At 44.5% G+C, this 18,947-nt stretch overlaps 4 protein-coding genes across 6 annotated transcripts in view; 1 reads left to right on the forward strand and 3 right to left on the reverse strand.

Moving 5' to 3' along the window:
• Positions 1 to 192: 192 nt before the first annotated feature.
• Positions 193 to 2,997, reverse strand: mettl21e (methyltransferase like 21e). Of its 2 annotated transcripts, none has more exons than XM_070831263.1 (5): positions 2,721 to 2,997; positions 1,387 to 1,544; positions 1,164 to 1,281; positions 948 to 1,045; positions 193 to 706 (listed from the first exon to the last, which is right to left on the reverse strand). In XM_070831263.1, the coding sequence occupies exons 1-5, from the start codon at positions 2,770 to 2,772 to the stop codon at positions 380 to 382; spliced, it is 753 nt and encodes a 250-aa protein (XP_070687364.1). In that variant the 5' UTR covers positions 2,773 to 2,997; the 3' UTR covers positions 193 to 379. The 2 variants fall into 2 exon arrangements, with proteins under 2 accessions (XP_070687364.1, XP_070687356.1); XM_070831255.1 differs by having other exon boundaries at positions 1,387 to 1,547.
• Positions 2,998 to 3,431: 434 nt separating this feature from the next.
• On the reverse strand, positions 3,432 to 11,612 carry ercc5 (excision repair cross-complementation group 5). The gene is made up of 15 exons (XM_070831244.1): positions 11,504 to 11,612; positions 11,213 to 11,388; positions 10,987 to 11,102; positions 10,764 to 10,865; positions 10,396 to 10,468; positions 10,042 to 10,185; positions 9,745 to 9,955; positions 8,424 to 9,356; positions 8,042 to 8,331; positions 7,465 to 7,584; positions 6,909 to 7,122; positions 5,875 to 6,019; positions 5,527 to 5,727; positions 5,358 to 5,442; positions 3,432 to 4,180 (listed from the first exon to the last, which is right to left on the reverse strand). Exons 1-15 carry the CDS (start codon positions 11,589 to 11,591, stop codon positions 3,596 to 3,598), a joined length of 3,483 nt encoding a protein of 1,160 aa, XP_070687345.1. The 5' UTR covers positions 11,592 to 11,612; the 3' UTR covers positions 3,432 to 3,595.
• Positions 11,613 to 12,152: 540 nt separating this feature from the next.
• Positions 12,153 to 18,947, forward strand: part of blzf1 (basic leucine zipper nuclear factor 1) — a 160,835-nt gene continuing 154,040 nt past the window's right edge. The window contains exons 1-7 of one of the 2 annotated variants that reach the window (XR_011584407.1): positions 12,153 to 12,285; positions 12,605 to 12,669; positions 13,644 to 14,107; positions 14,225 to 14,424; positions 14,686 to 14,814; positions 15,450 to 15,672; positions 15,761 to 16,222. Coding sequence is in view for 1 of the 2 variants with exons in the window: in XM_070833296.1 (XP_070689397.1) it covers positions 12,651 to 12,669; positions 13,644 to 14,107; positions 14,225 to 14,424; positions 14,686 to 14,814; positions 15,450 to 15,672; positions 15,761 to 15,946 (1,221 nt within the window). In the remaining variant the exon portion in view is untranslated. Of the gene's footprint in view, positions 12,286 to 12,604; positions 12,670 to 13,643; positions 14,108 to 14,224; positions 14,425 to 14,685; positions 14,815 to 15,449; positions 15,673 to 15,760; positions 17,154 to 18,947 lie in introns of those variants that run through there. The other variant, XM_070833296.1, reaches the window with a different exon arrangement.
• Positions 17,202 to 18,943, reverse strand: trmt10c (tRNA methyltransferase 10C, mitochondrial RNase P subunit). Its single transcript, XM_070832602.1, has one exon. The coding sequence runs from the start codon at positions 18,794 to 18,796 to the stop codon at positions 17,264 to 17,266; it is 1,533 nt and encodes a 510-aa protein (XP_070688703.1). The 5' UTR covers positions 18,797 to 18,943; the 3' UTR covers positions 17,202 to 17,263.

Below are 18,947 nucleotides of genomic sequence, written 5' to 3' on the forward strand. Positions count from 1 at the left end.
ACACAGTCAGCTGAGACCTCAATTGCGAGAATGTGCTGCTGAAGCACGACGAGGTGGTTCTTGCACGGTGTGACACCTTTTGATGAATCCAAAACGTCCACTTAATAAACGTCTGTATAAAAAGTGTATCCAGAGATGCCAGTTTATTAAAGTTCACCTAAATGCAAAGCAAAGCAACATACCTGGAATAAATCGGACTTTTTAGCAGATTGAATTCAGTGTTCATTTTGAAGGTTGTGGTAAATACTGTAAATAATAATGATAAAATTTGTAAAAACATGGATCACAACTTGACATAGTGATGTACAAGCATATCAACACGATTAAGTCTCAGAGGAGAAGAGACATCTGGACACTTGTTCTCTGTCTGTCTAACAGTTCAGGCAGCAGCCTCTCCTTCCTCCTTGGTCCCTCTGTCCTTCCTCCAGGCTTGGTACAGTTTGATACTCAGACTGGGGAGGTCATACAGCTCCTCCAGGTGGAAGCGCTGCCGAAAGCGATCAACAAAGCTGTTCTCTGGGTCCAGACGAAAGCGCATGGCCCACAGGATCTGCGTGTTTTCCTGGCACAGGTGATCAAAAGTGTCCATCAGCTCGTCCAGGTAAGGATGAGAGTACACCACGTCAGCTGCCAGGATGTAGTCGAAACAGTGAGTGGCACGAGGGAAACGCTGCTCCACGTCCTGACCCCAGGTGAGCTCTGTGACCTGGAGACAGAGATGATCTAGAGTTGATTGCTACACTGTTAAACGAGCATATTCTGTCCCTTATTTCAAAAAGCTTGTTTTTAAAAGGAAGTCTTTGACATTTACTACATTTGGCCCATTACCCCAAAAAAACACCAAGAAAAACAACAAAAAGACAATGTAACATACTGTTTTTAATATATCTGAATATATTTCATCCAGTATCCTCCTGACTATATCACATCTGAATATATAAACCTACTAGAGGGATGTACTTGCACCGGCCCTTGGTGTTGCGTGTAACATTGTACTGGAGGTTCCCCAACAGTGCCGGTAGGTCGGTGGAGGTCACCTTAGCACCTGGAGAGAGACAAAGCAGCTGAGCGTTAAATGAGATACAACAGCGACAGAGAGAGAACAAACAGATTAGGACTAAGAGACTGAAAACTATAATAATTGAATTGTTTTGTCTACGAACCCAACAGGCTGGCGACGATGGTGAGGAGCCCAGTTCCGGCACCCAGTTCGATCACATTTTTGTCTGCGAGGTTGTATTTGTCTCTGTTGGTCTCTAAGAAATGGCACAACACCATTGCCTGTGGGAGGACACGGCTTTATAACCCTGTGATAGTGGCTCAAAATAAAGAGGATACATGGCAGCTGACTGTAAATGTTGGGAGAATGCGTAAGTTTGGGCGTACCGAGGGCCAGAGTACAGCTCCGTAGAGGTCAGTGGACTCTTTGATACGGATCTCCTGGTCAGAGAAGATGTATCCCACCCAGGCCTCTGGCCCAATGACAGAGGGGTGGAAATTTCGAGCCATTATGGCTTTGGCTAGCTCTGCATCCACAGCAGCTCCTGCTTGGACATCCACAGAAGAGACAGATATTATATTAAAGAAATAACAGGATGGCTGAATTCCATTTAGATGACCAAGTTCCTCGTTGCCTCTGCTGTTTGCTTGTACTTTGTTGTGTACGATGTAGACGTGTCTGATGCTCCAACAACTCAGGCAACGACAGTACAAGTAACTCTATATCCTTATTGTAGGTTAAAATTAGTTGTCTGACCTGAAGTTGAGTTAAAACACACTGCTAATTAGTTTTTCATCTTCATATGACTCATCTGCCTTGGCACTTGCGAGTTACACAAGTTGCTGCAGCAAAGTGATGTGACATAGCGATGAGAAATGACTGCTAAAACGTGAAATCTTCCATTGTAGAGAAGAGGAAGGAGAAATGTCATGGATGGATGCTAAAAGAATAGGCCAAATTACACCAAATATTAAATATTTGAATGGCTTGATGTTTTTTGTACAACAATCCCAGCAGCTACGGCATCAAAATCAGCTGAAAGAAAATCTCAACAACAGCATGACAGACAATCCTGCTGTGCATTATTGGTAGGCGTTTCATTTATTTTGTGCACCACGGCACCGAAATAGTCAGAGAGCCATGAATCAAGCAGATGAGTGATCATGTTGTCCGTCTTTAGTATCACATAGTAAGTAACATTTAAGTCTCTGCTCCATAAATAAAACACATTTAGGCTCATAAAGCCCCTCTGATCCTGCTCTGTTTGTTTGTAACACTGTGCCGATGTGTCGGACCATAGCCACGTGTTAATCAGAGTTTCTGACTCACAGCCTCAGTTATGAAACACCGGTTTAGAGAAAAGGTCAGGGGAGCCCATGGAGATACAATGCAAAGGTTGAGTTGGGTCAGGGTGAGCTCAGGAGCTCAGTTTACAGCTTTTGGTGTATATAAATACTTGTTACTTATGTCACTAACATGCAGTAGTTTGCAGAGAGTCCATTTCACAAACAGCCATTTTAGATTCACACTCAGTTTTGGGGGGGATTTATAAACAACTTCACATGCATATGATCTCAAATTTTAAAGACTTTTAAAAAAAAAAAAAAAAATGTTGATCAGAAAAAAATTACAAACTGTCCTGTGCTGCCAGCACCAATTAATGCCACTGAATTTAGAAAGAAAAATCTTTAGTTTTCTGTTGTGTACTCTAAATTCTCACCTTCTTCTTTGGTGTTGGAGTCCTCCATGGCCTTGGACTGTTGAGCCTCCATATCTGAAGGAGTCCAAGCATGGGCACGAGAATGCCTCACAGAGAAAATTTATAGCGGCCAATTGCTCTTCTTAGTTTGTGATCCCGGATGTCCTTTGGATTTGGGTCAATCTGGATCCAGATCTCTTGCAGGCTGTCGCCCTCTGTGGTTTTAAGTTACACACAAATACACTGTTTCCCCAACTTCTTGTCCAACTTCATGTCCGCCCTCAACTCCCCCCCACATCTCCAGCTCTCCGTGGGCATGCTTAAACCCTTCTCTAATGCAGCACAGCTGACGGACAGCAACAGCCGCTCTGTCCGACTGCTGAACTGGAGCTGGGAAGCGAACGGGAGGAGAAATGTCTCCTCAGTTTACCTAAGAAGTTAAAATAGCACTTGGTGCAAGTGATAGAGACTTCAGGTGTTTATTCAGAAACACCAAAATGTTTTTCACATGTGTAAAAGCCTTCATGTTGGTGGGTGTTCAACACAGACTGAGGGAGGGGGGGGGGACTGAAATATAGTTCGAAATTTGACGGTTGTGTGGTGCTGAAAACTTGCACCCATCCAAGTCTCACTGTTAACACACTAGCATGACAAATGGCAAAGTCTGAGCCAGAAGGAAGAAACACTTCAAAAAATGTATCTCAAAAATTTTATGCAAAACTTTCTCTCATTCTTCAACATACCATTAAATAGGTATACATATTTTCTATCACATCAATAGTAGACAAAATATACACTAAAGCTAATTTCTTCACTTATTTCATGATTTTCACACTTATCTCTGACATCAAATATCAGACTGCTTAGACAATTTATTTTAATGTCATATCCGAAGTTCAGTTTTTTCCTCCAAGCTTCTTCCCCCTTCCCTTTCCTCTAACGGTTCCTCTCCCTCTTGCACTTTTCGCTCCACGGCCTCGGCTGCCTTCGAACACAGATCGGGCTGTGACCATAGCAACCTGACCGCCACCGTCGCTGTCCTCGCCAGAGCTGCTGCTGCTGTTCGCCCCGGTCCTCTGAGGCACAGTCTTAGTAGACTGAGGGAGTGACTTCACAGGGAGTGACTTCACAGGGAGTGACTTCACAGGGAGTGACTCCTGGCTGATGCTGCTTACATCCTTCAGAGGTGGAAGAGGAGGTTCAACCATCACCTCAGACCCCAGAAATCCTCCTCCTGCAGTAGACCGCTCCTCTTCTCTCTCTCCTCGTCCTCCTCCTCCTCCCTTCTTTGGACTCTTGCTTGCTGCATTCCCCTTCTTAGATTTGGATGGTGATGGCATTTCCTCCTCACTGTCCTCCTCCTCCTCTCCTCCTCTTTCCTTTCTCTTCATGCAGGTGACTGCTCGGCGGAGTCGCTGGCTGCGGATCGCCTGCTTTTCCTGTTGCTCCAAGCGGAAGAACGAGTCGATCCGCAGCTGAGTCTGAACCAAACCAGTAATAGATAAATATAAAAGATATAACACTACAAAGTGGTTGTATTCTCTCCATTAATTACTTTTTTTTTTTTCAGATTTACACAATCAAACTGGAGGCTTTAGGAGAGTCAGACACAGAGTGTGCCTATCAGTGATGATGTGACAGTGTTACAGACATTTACTGCAATATGAAACCTCTCAGTCTTATCATATACACTACTCACAAAAAGTTAGGGATATTCGGCTTTCAGGTGAAATTTCAGGATGAACCACCACCAATACATTTCCTGGTTCAGTTAGAATTGGTATTTAAACAGTCCTCCTCATCGTGTTGTTCACATTCTGACATCATGAGACCAAGACGACACCTAACTATTGATCAGCAGCACCTCAAAACTGGAGGCTTCAAACAGGTCCTCAGACAGAAGTGTCCACTGAGCTTAGAGGGTCACAGTGTCATCAGCATGTTGCAACAGAGATACAGAGACTGGAAGAGTCACAGAAAGGAGAGGAGTGGACGTCCTTTGGCCACATCCCAATTTTACGTTTACCCTCGTTTACCCTCCACTGTTGTTAGATTTTCTTTCAATAAATTGTTTAAGATGAAGAAACTACCAGTGCATGCTGATACTTAAATGTCCTACTTTCATGATATAATATCACTGTAGCATTAACTTTTTACATTTTCCATAAGTTTCACCTGAAAGTCGAATATCCCTAACTTTTTGTGAACCCTGTATATTATATTTTCTTACAAGTAGATTATAAATTGTTATTCGGTACTATTAACTACTGTATATTAAAGTGGATATTGTTACAATGTTATTTTAATCCAATTGAGCTGTCAATGTTTAGGGTGCTTTACTCAAGTTTGTATTGGTAAGTTAATACTACCACTAACAATAGTAAAAGGTTTATGTTTAAATTGTTTAGCCATTCATTTTAGCGAAAGAAATCAACATTCATTTTAGCTATATCAGCAGTTTATTCATATTTTTAGTCATTTCAACTGCTCATCTTTTACTTTTGGTGTTATTTAACTATTTCAAACAGTTAATCCATTGTTTTTTGTTAACTATTACAACATCTTTACACACTTGCTGACTGCATGTGTTGTGCTGACGGGCAGCTTTCTGGTCATTGTAAATACAATAAAAAAAAGTATCCTTCCTAGTTGGGTTACCTGCTGGGTGTTGAGCTGCTTGATCACAGGTTGAAGAGTCTCGTCTGTCTTCTGACTGCTCCAACCAAAACGACTCAGACAGAACGTGAAAAAAAAAATGGTCAAGGAAACTTCAAACATTCATGAACACACGTGCACATAAATGCACAGAGAGCGAGAGAAAGGATATTCTTTGAGCATGTCGAGTTGTGGGCGTCCCCAGCTGAAGGAGCTGTCCGACTGGTCCACGGCAGGTTCCAGGTAAGCCTGAGCCACCACAGGGTTGGGGAACCCAGGCTGCAGCTTTAGGTCCCTCAGTTTCTTCTTCACCTTCGTGTCCCGAGGATCGGCCACCAGACGCTTTTTCTCCTGAGCCTCGGACCACCATTTACTAGAGGGAAGAAACAATTACCAGGCAAGACACCAATAAGCCTTTAGGAACAGAAACCATCAACGTTAAAAAGTACAACATTTTGTTAAAACTAGTTTTAACTAGAATCTCCTCCAGTAACACTGAAACACACACACATACACACACCTGAAGTGTATGAGTGGGTCCAAGCTTGGCCCTGTGAACTCATTCAGTATCTCCATGCCAGTCACATATCCGACCCCCGGCACCCCCTCTGTGTAGTCACTTCCCAGCAGGTACGCTAGGTTTATCAGTTTATTCCTGTCCAGACCTGAGAGACAGAGAGAGGGAAAGAGAGAAAGAGAGAGAGGAGACAGTAAATGCACCCTCTGGTCACAGTGAGAAGCATTTGTGAGCCTGAATAGTCGTCCATACGGAAATGTGACCAGTGTAATGTATCGCTAAGTATTATATGCATTTAAAACGGCGCTATGACTGAAATCAGGCATGGTGCCCCAGAGCTTTAGGCCCTGTGGTCAGTTTGCTGACAGCCCATCTGTAAACTCTCACTCAAACACCTGTCGCTGAAATGTCCAATATGAAACCATCGGATTAGCGCGGAAATGCGTTATCCTACGACAATTTCAACATCCTACTCTTTGATTTCAGCGGGACACAAAACAGCAAAATAAAAATCAGCTTCAGTTGCAGTTAGAATGAGAATGAAACTGAATAAATATGATAAAAGGGAGCCTGAATAAACCTGCAATATACAGACACACATAGGTTTCATAGAAAAAAAAAAATAATCCAGTAAAATGGTATCATGACTCTTGGTGGTTTGGCTTGTTTCCTCCATCAAACGGGATATTGAGACGTTAGCTGATTTAAATGAAAGTTGGCTGGGTTGCAATTTCTATATGCACCTCCAATATGAAAGAGTCAAAAGCCAGTGAAAAAATGAAGAGGAAGAGAAATATCAAATTCTGGCCAAAAAAAAAAAAAAAAAAAAAAGAAAGAAATATTTTTTTCTAAATACATTTGACATCATGAATGCACTTACATTTTTCCCATCATCTTTTAGACTCTAGAGTGAAAGACTGTCTGTGGGTCACAGTTAATGGAGACCGTTGGCAAACAGGACAAGAGGAATCTAATACTTAATAAGGATCAAACATTAACACACACACACACACACACACACGATGGCGAGCACTGACCCAGCAGGTTCTGCAGGTCACTGTACTGGTAGTGTTCGACATATTTGTTCTGGCTGAAGAAGTTCTTGTAGACGTGTCGCCCTCCGAACAGCCACACGTCCGAGTCGTCCGTGATGGTCCCGTGTGTGTGGTCAGCGCGGTCGAGTGCCGCGCACTGAGCCTCGGCCTCCATCGGAGCCACCAGGAACGGCACGCCGAACAGCCGCAGCAGCTCCTGGTATCAGGGGGGAAACAGCCATCACTCACAGAATAACTACAGTGATTTGGTCTTCTGAATTCTTGATAATACCAAATCCTTTTGCCCTGATTTTATATAAGTTTTGGTCTGTGATATTATGACTATCACCCTCTCTCTCTACTGGCAGCCTGTGACATCTAAGAGTGTGAGTGAGTTGGCACTGACTGCATGACTCTGGGAAAGTTTGGCTAAAGCACCACAGAGAAATGTATCCTCACCAGTCAGTTCACACCTTCTCTGAGTTATGTTGATCAGCTGGAAGCTATGTTGATGATCCACAGTGTGAGTGGATGTGATTTTATAGAGTCTTTGGTTCACCTGGCTCTCCAGGTGCATCTGTCCGGTGACTGTGTTCGCCATCCTCTCCTGCTGCTGTTTCAGCTCCCTCAGGCTGCTCTGCTCCACCTGCAGAGAGCTCTCCACAGCCTCCAGCTCATCCTGGAACACACACACACACACACACACACAGAGAGAGAGAGAGTTGTGTTTCCATCACTTTGAAGTACATTACATTGACATATATTCACGTCCAGCTGCCCTTACTTTAACCTTAAGCCAAGTCTTCTCCCTAGAATTCACATTAAGGGGACTTTTTGTCCCCAAAAGGAAGGAGAGTCTCCACAATGTGACCAGATTTATCAATCTGCTGATCAGCTCAGCCTAAAGACCAGCTGACCAGTTCAAACACATTTTATTTGTCCATTTTTTCAGATATTCATCCCTAAGATTTCTGTCTTAGTGGTGGTGCCCACAATATTGAAAAATAAAATGTAGGTCTATATGGAGGGCTAAATACCACTAGAACTAATTTCAGAAAGAATATTTTGCGTAATTTTGAACTAACCTGTTAAAATAGCATTGAAGTCAAAATCTGGCGTGTTTTAACAATACCTACCAGATCAAATTGTTCCCATTCACTGACGGCTGGAGCCGAGCTGGACTCCTTCGGCTCGTTCTCTTCAGTCTGTCTCTTTTTGTCCTCCTCTTCTTCTTCTTCTTCTTTGTCTAATTTCAAAGCAGTGGCTGGTTCGCTGGGAGCCTCTGTCAAACTTTCCTCTGGGTTTCCTTCCTCCTTGAGCCCATCATCATGGACCTCATCTGGAGATCCTCTCGCTCTGATCATTACGAGCGAATCATCTGCATCCTGCTCTTTAGATTCCTCCTCGGACACCTCGATGAAGCTCTCTGAGAAAACACGCAAAAAAAGCACTTTTGTGAATATCAACTGCTTCAAGAAATTATGAATGAGCACCACCTGAAACCAACCGTGACTGTACCTTCTGACTCGCTCTCCTCACTGCTCTCCGACTTCACGTCGTCAGGATGAAGGTCAGTTTCCGCACTGAGAGGTTTTCCGCATATCGGAGCAGAGAGGTTGATGGGTAATGTGTCCTGACTGGAAGCAGCCTGTGGTTGAACCAGCTCGCCGTTCTTTGCGATCAGTCTGTGCTCCGTTTCTTTTATCTCCAGCTCTTCTCGTTTCTCCGTCGGTCCTCTACTTCCTGTCCTCATGTCCTCCGTCACCTGCCCTCTCTTCGTCTCCCCTCCTGACTTCATCTCTCTCTCATCAGGTTGGTGCAGCGCCGCAAAGCGAAGTGCTTTGTTTCTCTGACCGATCACTTCCTCCATCTCATCTTCAGAACTACTGACATACAAACTATCTCCATCTCTCACATGTAACATTTGGACTGTTGGGTTCCCTTTAAAATCTGATTTTCCAGGAGGTAAAGAGTTCACGTTGTCAGGTTCTGTCTCTTCCTCTGAACTGCTGATGACCACTTGTGGCACAGGATGGTGAATATTTGCCTGCAGTTTGGTGGGAGGGTTGCTGATTAGAGCCCCATGTTCAGCAGCACCGTCTTCCTCCTCAGCGAGAGCCTGCTGGATTGCCAGCAGGGTACGAGGGGACACGCTACCATCCTTCTCATCCCGGTCCACCTGCTCCTCGTCTGAGCCGTCGTTCATTGCAGCCTGGATTGCCTCGAGCGTGCGAGGCGAGGGCGGTGACTTGTCCGGCTGAGACGGCTTTGAGACAGATGGTTTAGAGTTTTCTGAGAAGGGACCCCGCGCTGTCTCCTCTTCCTCACAAGCAGGACGCCACAAAGGCTCTGGTCTGTCTGCTGCTCGTCTCTTGCAGCCTGACAGGGAGCTCCCAGACCACGGTGCTGCGGCAGGTTGGCTCTCAGGGGCTGTTTCTCTCTTTTTGGAACCTAGGCAGGAAAAGTCGAGTGGTTTAAACACAAAAACGACATTTTAGATTTGTGTCTACAGGATTTGTGTCTCTTTCACAATGAAACCCTGTTTAAAGGTCCTTTCCGTAAAACATGCAGCCTTTATTTTACAACAACCACTACTTAAAACACACCATAAGATTATAGATTCATTTCCTGCCATCTGGGTTACCATTGGTTTGTACAGATTTCAATATGGCACCAAATCTCCTTGCAAGGACGTAACATACAATATGATGCAATATAAGACGAGCAATGTAACTTAGAATTTTTGATGCGCTCAATAAATCTAAATTAAATTAAAAATGGCAATTAGGAATTTTTCTGTAAAACACTAAAAAACTATTAACATTGTAGCTGCTCTCACCTTTAATGAGGATATAGTGGGAATGGTCCTCTGAAACCAGTCGGTGTGACTCCACGCTGTGACTCTGCTGCTCCCCGTCTTGTTGGCAGAGCTGTGGAGCGCTGCCGGCGCTCTGCTGGCTCATCTCTTTCTCCACGCCCTGCAGACGCTGGTTCAACTGGTTCCTCTGCAGCAGGCCGGCCAGCTGGTACTGGGAAAAGTCTCCTGACCGCTAAGAGGGAGCGAAGAAGAGTCCGTGTTGAAGCGGAGGAGATGGTTGAGTGTGTGAGTGTGAATGTGAATGAGAGTCAACAGTACCTCTGGAGGTTTGTGGTACATGGTACGGCGCCTCTTGGAGAACTCTTTCATTTCTTTGAGTATCTCATGTTTCATCTCCGGGGGCAGGCTGGCAAACTCCTCCGAGTTGATGTCCACTGAGTTGGGAGCTTCATACAATTCCCCCTGAGACACAGGGAGCAATCTGGCTTCAAATGTGAATGATAAAGCCGGGCTGGGCCCATAAAGCGGACATACTGAAGATACTGACACATGAAAAACAAGATATGATGCCCAAACAGAGGTTTTCACTGTTGACTTCACCACATGAAAGCAGTTAAATACATTTAGAACATGCTATTTAATTTGATTCACGTGTACAGGTGCTAATTTTACCTGATACATGTCATAACTGTCAACCCTGTCCTCCCAATCTTTCTCCTCCTCTTCCTCCTCCTCTGCTTCCGAACTGCAAGAATGAAACACACTGAAACAATTGTAGCACCAGCAGAGTTGAAGTGAGAGTGAAATATAAATACACCATATAAAACAACACGCTTTGCCAAGCGCTCCTTCCTGCACAGTTATTGCTACCTCGCGACCGACTGATCGCCTTATGAATCTAAAACAGTTTGTTTTCTCAGTGCTCCTGCTTGTTAAGCAGAGGATGGATGTAAAAGTCTGGACTGTGGATATTCTGACTGCATTACTCGCCACTTTATCCTCAATAACCAGCGAATAGTGACCTTTCCCAGACACCTCACCTGCTTTTGTCCTTCTCCTCTGCAGCTGGCAGGGCTGGCAGAACATACATGTCGTCCACCTCATCTCTCCTCACAGTGGAGAGGCTGGGTAGAGGCTCCTTACTGTGGCGGGGAAAGAAAAGAGGGATCCTTAAGAAGGCAGGACTTAGTGCTGCGTTTTCTTTACCATCCCTCCTCCTCCTCCTCCTCCTCCTCCTCCTGTACACTGCTCCTCTTCCCTTACCTTCGGTCTCCAAGTGCAGCTTTGATAGCTTGTCTCTTCAGGAAAGCCTTGAGCAGTTTCTCATTGGTCTGTTTGGACTCTCGGCTCAACTCCTCTTTCCGCTGCCTCCTCAGAGCCTGCAGGAGAGCCACGATAAATGAAAGAAGAAGTGAAGAATGGCATCAATTTTTAACAAATATGCAAAAACATTTGCACAGATGCTGGTTATGTGGTTCACTGGACGCACCAGAGTCTGTTTCTTCAGCAGCGGTGCATCCCCATCAAACACAAAGACCGGCCTGATGCGGAAGAAGAGCAGCTTGCAGATGCGGTGGAAGAGAGTGAGGAGGTGAGCGTTTTGGACACTGTTACCTTCACGGTCCCTCACCCCCTTCACTGCCTGGTTCAACCATATACTGATGTCTGGGGGTGTCCAGTTAAGGTTAACGCTGTGGCTTCACGTGATTAAATGAGTTAGTTAGCTGGCAGAGAAATTGACAAAAAGAAGAAAAAAAAGATCACCACAAAGTCAGGATACCGACAGCAAGGATCTTTCCCTCCAGAGTCTCGGGGTTGATGGGTTTCCCTGTGCTCTCCAGCAGCCTCCAGAGTCCGTGCACTCCCATAATTACTGTGGTCAAAACTCACCTGAAGTACTGCGAACACCAACAACTAAAACAAGTTAACTTTGATTGATTAATTTGTCCATTTGTCCACAGGAGAGGCAAGACAAAACCATCGAACCGGCACTTTTCAACGTTTGTTTGTATCAGTGTTTATGTCCGTGGAGCACATAATGTGTACGCACAAAGGTTCCGCATCGTTCAGGGCGGGTCATATTCAGCTGTTACACCAATCTGTTTCAATGCAGAGTCAATTTTCTGATCGGAAATCAGTTCTATATTTGATTGTTTTTATAGCAGCTCCGATAGAAGGATTCAGACGCCGATCGGAGATCAGTTTTATAGGGAGGAAAAGGGACGGAGAGCTGCAACAGCAAATATTATTGTCCTGAGTTTTGCCTGTCAGGATTTCTTCTGTAACGCTGCTCCTCCCACAAAGTGGACGTGATATAGAAATGGTTTGAAAGATTTTGAAAAAAGGATTTGGGGTATTTATCAATGCAAAGTGCTGAACAGTTAACTCCTCGCGGCTTTAGTTAGAAAATTAGAAGCGGTTTCTTGACAGGAAGTTTTGCCTGAAAGACCAGCCTTACGGTGAAATAGAATCCCATGACGGAGACAGAAGCCAACTGTGTCCGGTGACTAAATAAACAGCTTACAGCGAATTAATCGACGAGGTTGGGCTCATTGTTAGCCGGTAAGTCGTGTTATCTGACAATTTCCTTGAATCCTGACATAAATATTTGGTACTAGGAAGTGCCCTGAGCTAACAGCTGTCCTAATGTCGTTGACTTTAACTCGGCTGTTAAACTTTCCCCTTAACGCTCGTCTTCAAACCGCTAATGTTAGCATGTTAGCTTCCCCGGCTAGCTGCCGTTATCGTGTAACGTTATCAGGACTTTCGCTGTTAACTCTGACCTTTAACCAGCGGCCTTCTGTGATGGCTGTCATAAACACTCACCGAGTCTGTAAATGATAACAACAACATGTTTTCCCCCATTTGTTGATTGTCACAGGGCCGAGAGTCACCTGGGTTTCGGCTGAACGACAGACTCCTCCAACATGACTGCTGCTGTGAGAGGTAACGTTGTTTCCGTATTATTAAATCTCATATACAGGTGTTTACATGTCCTACTTGTTCATCCGCTTCACTTCACATAAAACGTCTGTTTTGTCTGAGTCGTTTGAAATCACTTTTGCTTCAATCGTGTCCTCTGTAATCTGTTTTCATGTAGTCTTTCTCTACTGTTTATTTGTTCTATCAAACTATATAACTTACTCACCTAATGTTACTTATTGGAAGGTTGATAATCAAGATGCTGATTTCTGTGTATCCAGCTTACACAGTTGGCCTGTGTTAGACTGACAGTAGTGTGTTCAGACCCATTTAAATTGTATTTTAATCACTGCTGCAAGTTCGTACCTTGAATATAAAACATCATAATTGATTTCTTGATTTTCAAAATTGTGTGACTGCTGATAAATACAAAAACACAACATCTGCACTCATCCACACAGTTGTGGCTGGGTATCATGGGAATTTGTTTTTATACTTGTGCAGTTCACCTTTTTTTTTTTTTTTTTTTGGTGCCGATACCAAAGCCGTCATTTTGTAAACACCTTACTTTGTGTGTCTAGACACAAAGAGCTGTACAAGACATTGCCAGGTTTAAATAAGGTGTAAAAATGGAAAAAAATTGAATTAAATCAGGAACTAGCTTAAAGGGTAAACAACTTGGAGCAACAGACACGCTTTGGTTGGTACCAATAAGTATTGAATTTCAATACTCAGCCCAGCAGGCTGCTAGAGAGGGGCAGTGGTGATTAACTTTGGTATTTACTTCATACCTTGAAATATTTGTCCATGTTTGGCGTTGCAAATCAACTATTTTGTTGTGTATTACAAAGCTGACTCACATCAGGATTAACATTGGACCATACATGACACGTGCATCCCATTGCATCCTCACTGATTTATAGAAATGCTCACATGTTGGATCGCTCAGGATGCATTCAAGTGCACAGTGTAAACTTGGCATTATTTATTTCTTCCAGCTTCTGCCAAAGTGCCTATCCGAGGTGCTGGTGATGGCATGGAAACAGAAAAACCACCAGCCGTCCTGGAGGTAAACACGGATACGCTACCGCCAGGTCCGTCTGCAGTTCCCCTCCTGAAGGTGGCCAGCCCAAAGAAAAGCCCCAAATCTACTCATCCTGCCCGTCCTGCTGCTGCCCCCCAGCCTCTCGGCGTGCTCCATTTGGGCAAAGTGAGCCGAGAGGCCTGCACAGAGGTGGAGGCTGTGAGGATAGTTGTCCCGCATGCCGCTATTAGCCGTAGCAGGCGCATAGGACCTGCTGAGGGGAAAGGGGAGGCTGGGCAACAGTCTGAGGAGCAGGGCTCTCCCCCGCTGCCTCTGGTGGAAGACTGGAGAGGACAGCTGGAGAAGCTGCAGAACTCTGAGCGCAGGCTGCTGCAGGACAAGGAAGGCCTTTCCAATCAGCTCCGTGTGCAGACAGAGGTAACGCCCAATGAAGCAAATACATTTATTTTGATGTTAGACACTCCAGGCAATGCACAGTCAGATTTATTGCTCTTGAGTGTATCAAAACATGCAGAAATTCACTTTGTGTGCCAGGTGAACCGTGAGCTAAAGAAACTCCTGGTGGCGTCGGTGGGTGATGACCTTCAATACCACTTTGAGCGCATGTCACGGGAGAAGAACCAGCTGATCCTGGAGAATGAGGCTCTTGGCCGGAGTCTGGCGCACACCGCAGAGCAGCTGGAGCGCATGAGTATCCAGTGTGACGTTTGGAGAAGCAAGTTCCTGGCCAGCAGGTATGAAAAAGACAAGGCAAACAGTTGGAAAGGGATGCAGGTCTTTATGTTGGGGCATCACCAGTACCTGTCCTCTTGTCTTCCATTTTAAAAGAAGCTTTATGTGGGCAAACATCTGTCAAGGATTTCAAGAAAATTTCAACATGGCGGCTGGAGGACAAACTAAAAAAGATTATTGTTTTACAAGGATCAATAAGAGAGAAGTTGCATAATTACTGTTATCATGCTGAGTAAACACTTGCATCAATACTGTCTCTTCAGAGTCATGGCGGAGGAGCTGACGAATGCCAGAGCAGCTCTGCAAAGACAGACCAGAGAGGCACAAGGAGCAATTCAGGACCTGCTGTTAGAAAGAGAAGAGTTCTCCAGGGACATGGTGCACACTCACAGGTAACATACATACTAAATTAAGTAAAACAACTTAAAAATCCTAAAGATGAGTCAAAGAAAAGGCGCTCAAACTTGGTTGAATTCAACACATTAGGACTGCCTGCAGACTTAAGTTGCCACCAGATGAATAACAAATGGAGTCATTGCTCCACTTAATTTTCTGTCAAGAAAGTAAACATTCAACTTGAGGTGCCCCACTTTACAGTTCATTTGTTAAAAAAAAGTTATTTGAAATGTGTGTAAAATACACACAAGACACATCTCTAGTAGCTGTACATAGGCCCATATATGTTTAACAGATTACCCTCTGTTAAAGCAAAGAAGTAGACTCGTATTGGCATTTCTTTGTAGCAGGAACACTTGACCGACACTTGCCTTTTTAAGTTTCTTTTTAATTGTTGAGCTTAGTGAACATGTACACTTTCTGCTCGATATTTGTTTGCATTCACAAAATTGCTGTGTAGTGTTTAGCTGTGTGCTTTTAATTTGAAATGTTTATTAATGTGATTATGAGTTGAAGTTGAAGGACCAAAGGTAAAGGCATTTCAAGGGTTTGTCCAGCCTGCAGTATTTTGTTAGCATAGATGAAGATGACTGAGTCTGTGTGCTGACTGTTCTTGCTTTCCCGTTGCCAGATCTCTGGAGCAGCTCCTGGTGTCTCTGCAGTGGGGCAGACAGCAGACGTACTACCCCAGCGCACAGCCCCTCAGCACCGGAGAGCTGGCAGCAGCTAATCACAAGCTGGCGGACGCCATCAACTCCCACCTACTGGGCAACACCAGCAGCAGCCAGGTGAAGAGCAGCGGTGCAACAGCTGAGCAGCTCTGCAGCACACCAGCTGAGAAGATGGCTGAGAAGGTACGAACTCTTTATCCTCGTACAGAAACCGACCGTTTTCTAACACCTGACATCAGAAAAGTTTACAAATATCTGTTTTCCATCTTAGGTGCTGAAAATTTTGGATCCAATTTCCTGTTCAGAAAACAAGGCAGATCCTCCGCTCAGTGACTCCACCCCCCCAAACTTCCTCGGCAACAAGAAGAGCATCGGCAGGTTTCACCCATACACCCGCTATGAGAACATTACGTATAACTGCTGCGAGCGCTGCACTGGAGACATCCTGGTGCTGTAGAGTCCAAGATCTGCTAAACGTTCCTGCCCGACACCAGTGCAGCATCAGAGGCTATTTAAAGTAATGAGCAGGAGAATGTTGCTGCTCTGCGTTGAGTCGACACCAGAACTTCGCCGCTCAAGCACACATTTTTTATATCTGTGTGTATTTGTGGCTCTGATTGTTGGACAATTTCTGATAATGGTTTTAAATTTCTCTTTTTTTTTTTTATCAACCTGCTGTTCATTTTGTTCACTTTAACTTGGAAAAACGTTAAATAAGATAATGGAGTTGTTTGTTCAGAAATTATGATGTGAAAGTGATAAAAACAGTGCAATTTCAGAGCTGGTTTTAACTATGGAGTGTTATTTATTACTGGGATGCGAGGTGGAGATGAGTCAGTGTTACATGCACAACAGACACTGCCAGCGTGTCCGTTTATTCAAACTTGAACATTAGACTAGTGTAGTAAGTTTTATTTAAATAATCCTATAATAACTTAATGTGGGTCTGAGGTTTGACAGGGCAGCCTGATGTGGAAAAACCTTCCAGGATGTTAACAAACAACAGACGATGAGCTCATTGCACAGTTGATCTGTGACTGTACAATATCAAAAATAAATGTGGGTGCCTCCTGTGCTGCAGGGGTCTTCCCAGCTTCTCTGTATCATGGTGCTATTGTATTTCAAAAACAATTTATTCATATACATTGTAAATTACATGCTTCAGATATAATGCACATTTAATATTTTGGAAGTGATTTGACAGTACTATATTATTATTATTATTATTATTATTGTGCAGCAGCATTATCAAACAAAGCCCTGATATTATCCAACACACACGTCCAGTTACTCTCAAAGGGTTTGGCTTTTTATTGTCTTACAGCGAATGACCGTACAAAAAGATTATGTTTGATTTGTTCATTGAAACATGTTAATTCATTTGGGTGATGTTTTTTTGTAAAAGAAAAAAAAAAAATCTCAGACTGTTGTTCTTTTTGGTCCCAGAATACAACATGAAACTACGACATGGATAGTAATGTATTACACAGGCCTTTCTGAGCTGTATGACGGTATTTTCTGTGTTTTGGATTATTTCATCTGCATGGAAAAGTTTGCTCTTCGCAGCGAAGGTATAATTTACAGTGAAAGCAAAATATTTATTCATCTTTTGTTTTCCATATCAGACCAAAATAAAGACCAAAGTAGTTTCTACATTTTTTTAAAAAATGTCTCATGCTTGACTTGTTTTTAAGCCTGCATTTCAACTCAGTCAAAAAACAAAAAAAGCAATAAGTAAGCATCAATGACCACCTGTTACAACATTTTATTCACTTCACTTATCATCCCACCACATCTTTTTTTTGCCTGCGTCTTTCCTTCCCTCCATGTGGCTCTTCACTGATGTCCGTACTCTGGTTGCAGCTGGTTTGTTTTCTTTGTTGTAGGCCAGTCCAGCCGTTCTGTTTCCACTGGTGAACTCAGACCTGTAAAGACTTTGGCCCTGATTTTTAAATGTCCTCTCACCAGATCTTAACCACCTGTCCCCATCCTCTCTTGGCCCATTATTCGTGACTCTCCTGACTCTCTGATTGCTGATCTCCTGTGTACGTTGTTGGTGGAAGCCATGGTGCTTCCTCTTAGGCACAAACTTCAACGCCTCCTCCCATTTCCCCGTGTCCTTGATAGTGAGCATGATGTGGAACATCTGGTCCAGAGTCAGGTTTTTGGCCCCCATCTCCCAGTGGAGGTACTCGTCCAGCGGTAAGCGTGCTGTGGCCAGCTTCAGACGTTTGGCATTAGCCAACGACAAGCCTGTCTGGATGGAGCGGTCCACTAGAGCTCCGATGATGTAGACCTTGGAGTGGTCAAACGTGCGGAGGACATTCGGGGAGTCTGCAGTGAGGTATACCAGCTGTTCGCGGGGGAACATGTCGACATGCTGGCGGTGGGTGCTGGTGATGAGCAGGTGCTCCCAGGTCTCTGCACCGTACCGTTTGAGCAGCTCTTGCTGGTACGCCCCGTCTGCCTGCAGGTTGCAGAAGTGGAGGTGGTAGGGCTCAGTGGCACGCCGGTTGCACCCTTCCACTTCCATCAGCTGGTTTATGGTGTTCTCTACCTCCCGCCTGGACATGTAGGAGTTGTAGCTCATGTCGAACACCAGCGGCTGACCAAACAGCATGGCCTGGGCGCTCCTCCAGGCCAGCAGTTTGTCCAGGGAGCGGCTCCAGTACTGGAGGAACAATGTGTTTTTAAACCCATGTCCTCCCCGATCGCCTCCTTCCTCTGCATCGCTGTCCTGTCTTTTTTTCTGCTCTATCGAAGCTTCCCTTTCTGCCTTCCTCTGCTGCTGCTTCTCCTTACGGTTCTTTTTGTGGCCCTCCCTGATAGCCAGGTACTTCAGGTACTTCTTCCTGGAGGACTTGGTGGTGAGCTCTGCCAGCGTCTGAACCTCCTCATCAGTGATCTCCTCTGGTACGAGCTTCCCAGCTTGCCTCCACATCACAACCAGCTCCCGAGTTGCCTCCAGAGAAGAACTGCTCTTTAAACCACCTCCTGGTTCATCATCATCATCACTTGCATCCTCTTCATTCACGGCTCGTTGATTCTCCTCCGCTGCAACTTTGGATCTCATTACAGATTTCCATTTATCCAAATCTATTGTCTGTATGTCCTCGGATTTCTCTCTATTTGGTTGGAGGGCATCTTTCCACACTGGCCTCCCAGTGTTGAAGTGGCGAGTGAGGAGGTCTCGGTGATGACAGGCGCTGCCGATTGGGAGGAAACTTACAGTTTTCCTCTTGGGGACACAGGACGCCACAAAATGACAGAGTTCATGGACAGCTTTCGTGTTGATGAGCCGTAACATCGCGATGGATTACTTAACACTAAAGCTGTTTCGAACTACAGATAACTATGAAGTATATACCGCTTTAAGCTGTCATGAAAACGTGACAAGCACCTTCTGCATCTTGTTAGATCTGCAACACAATCCCGAAGTTGCGTCCACGCTTGTCACA

The sequence above is a fragment of the Pempheris klunzingeri genome, chromosome 1, assembly GCF_042242105.1.
Source record: "Pempheris klunzingeri isolate RE-2024b chromosome 1, fPemKlu1.hap1, whole genome shotgun sequence".
NCBI classification, from domain to species: domain Eukaryota; kingdom Metazoa; phylum Chordata; class Actinopteri; order Acropomatiformes; family Pempheridae; genus Pempheris; species Pempheris klunzingeri.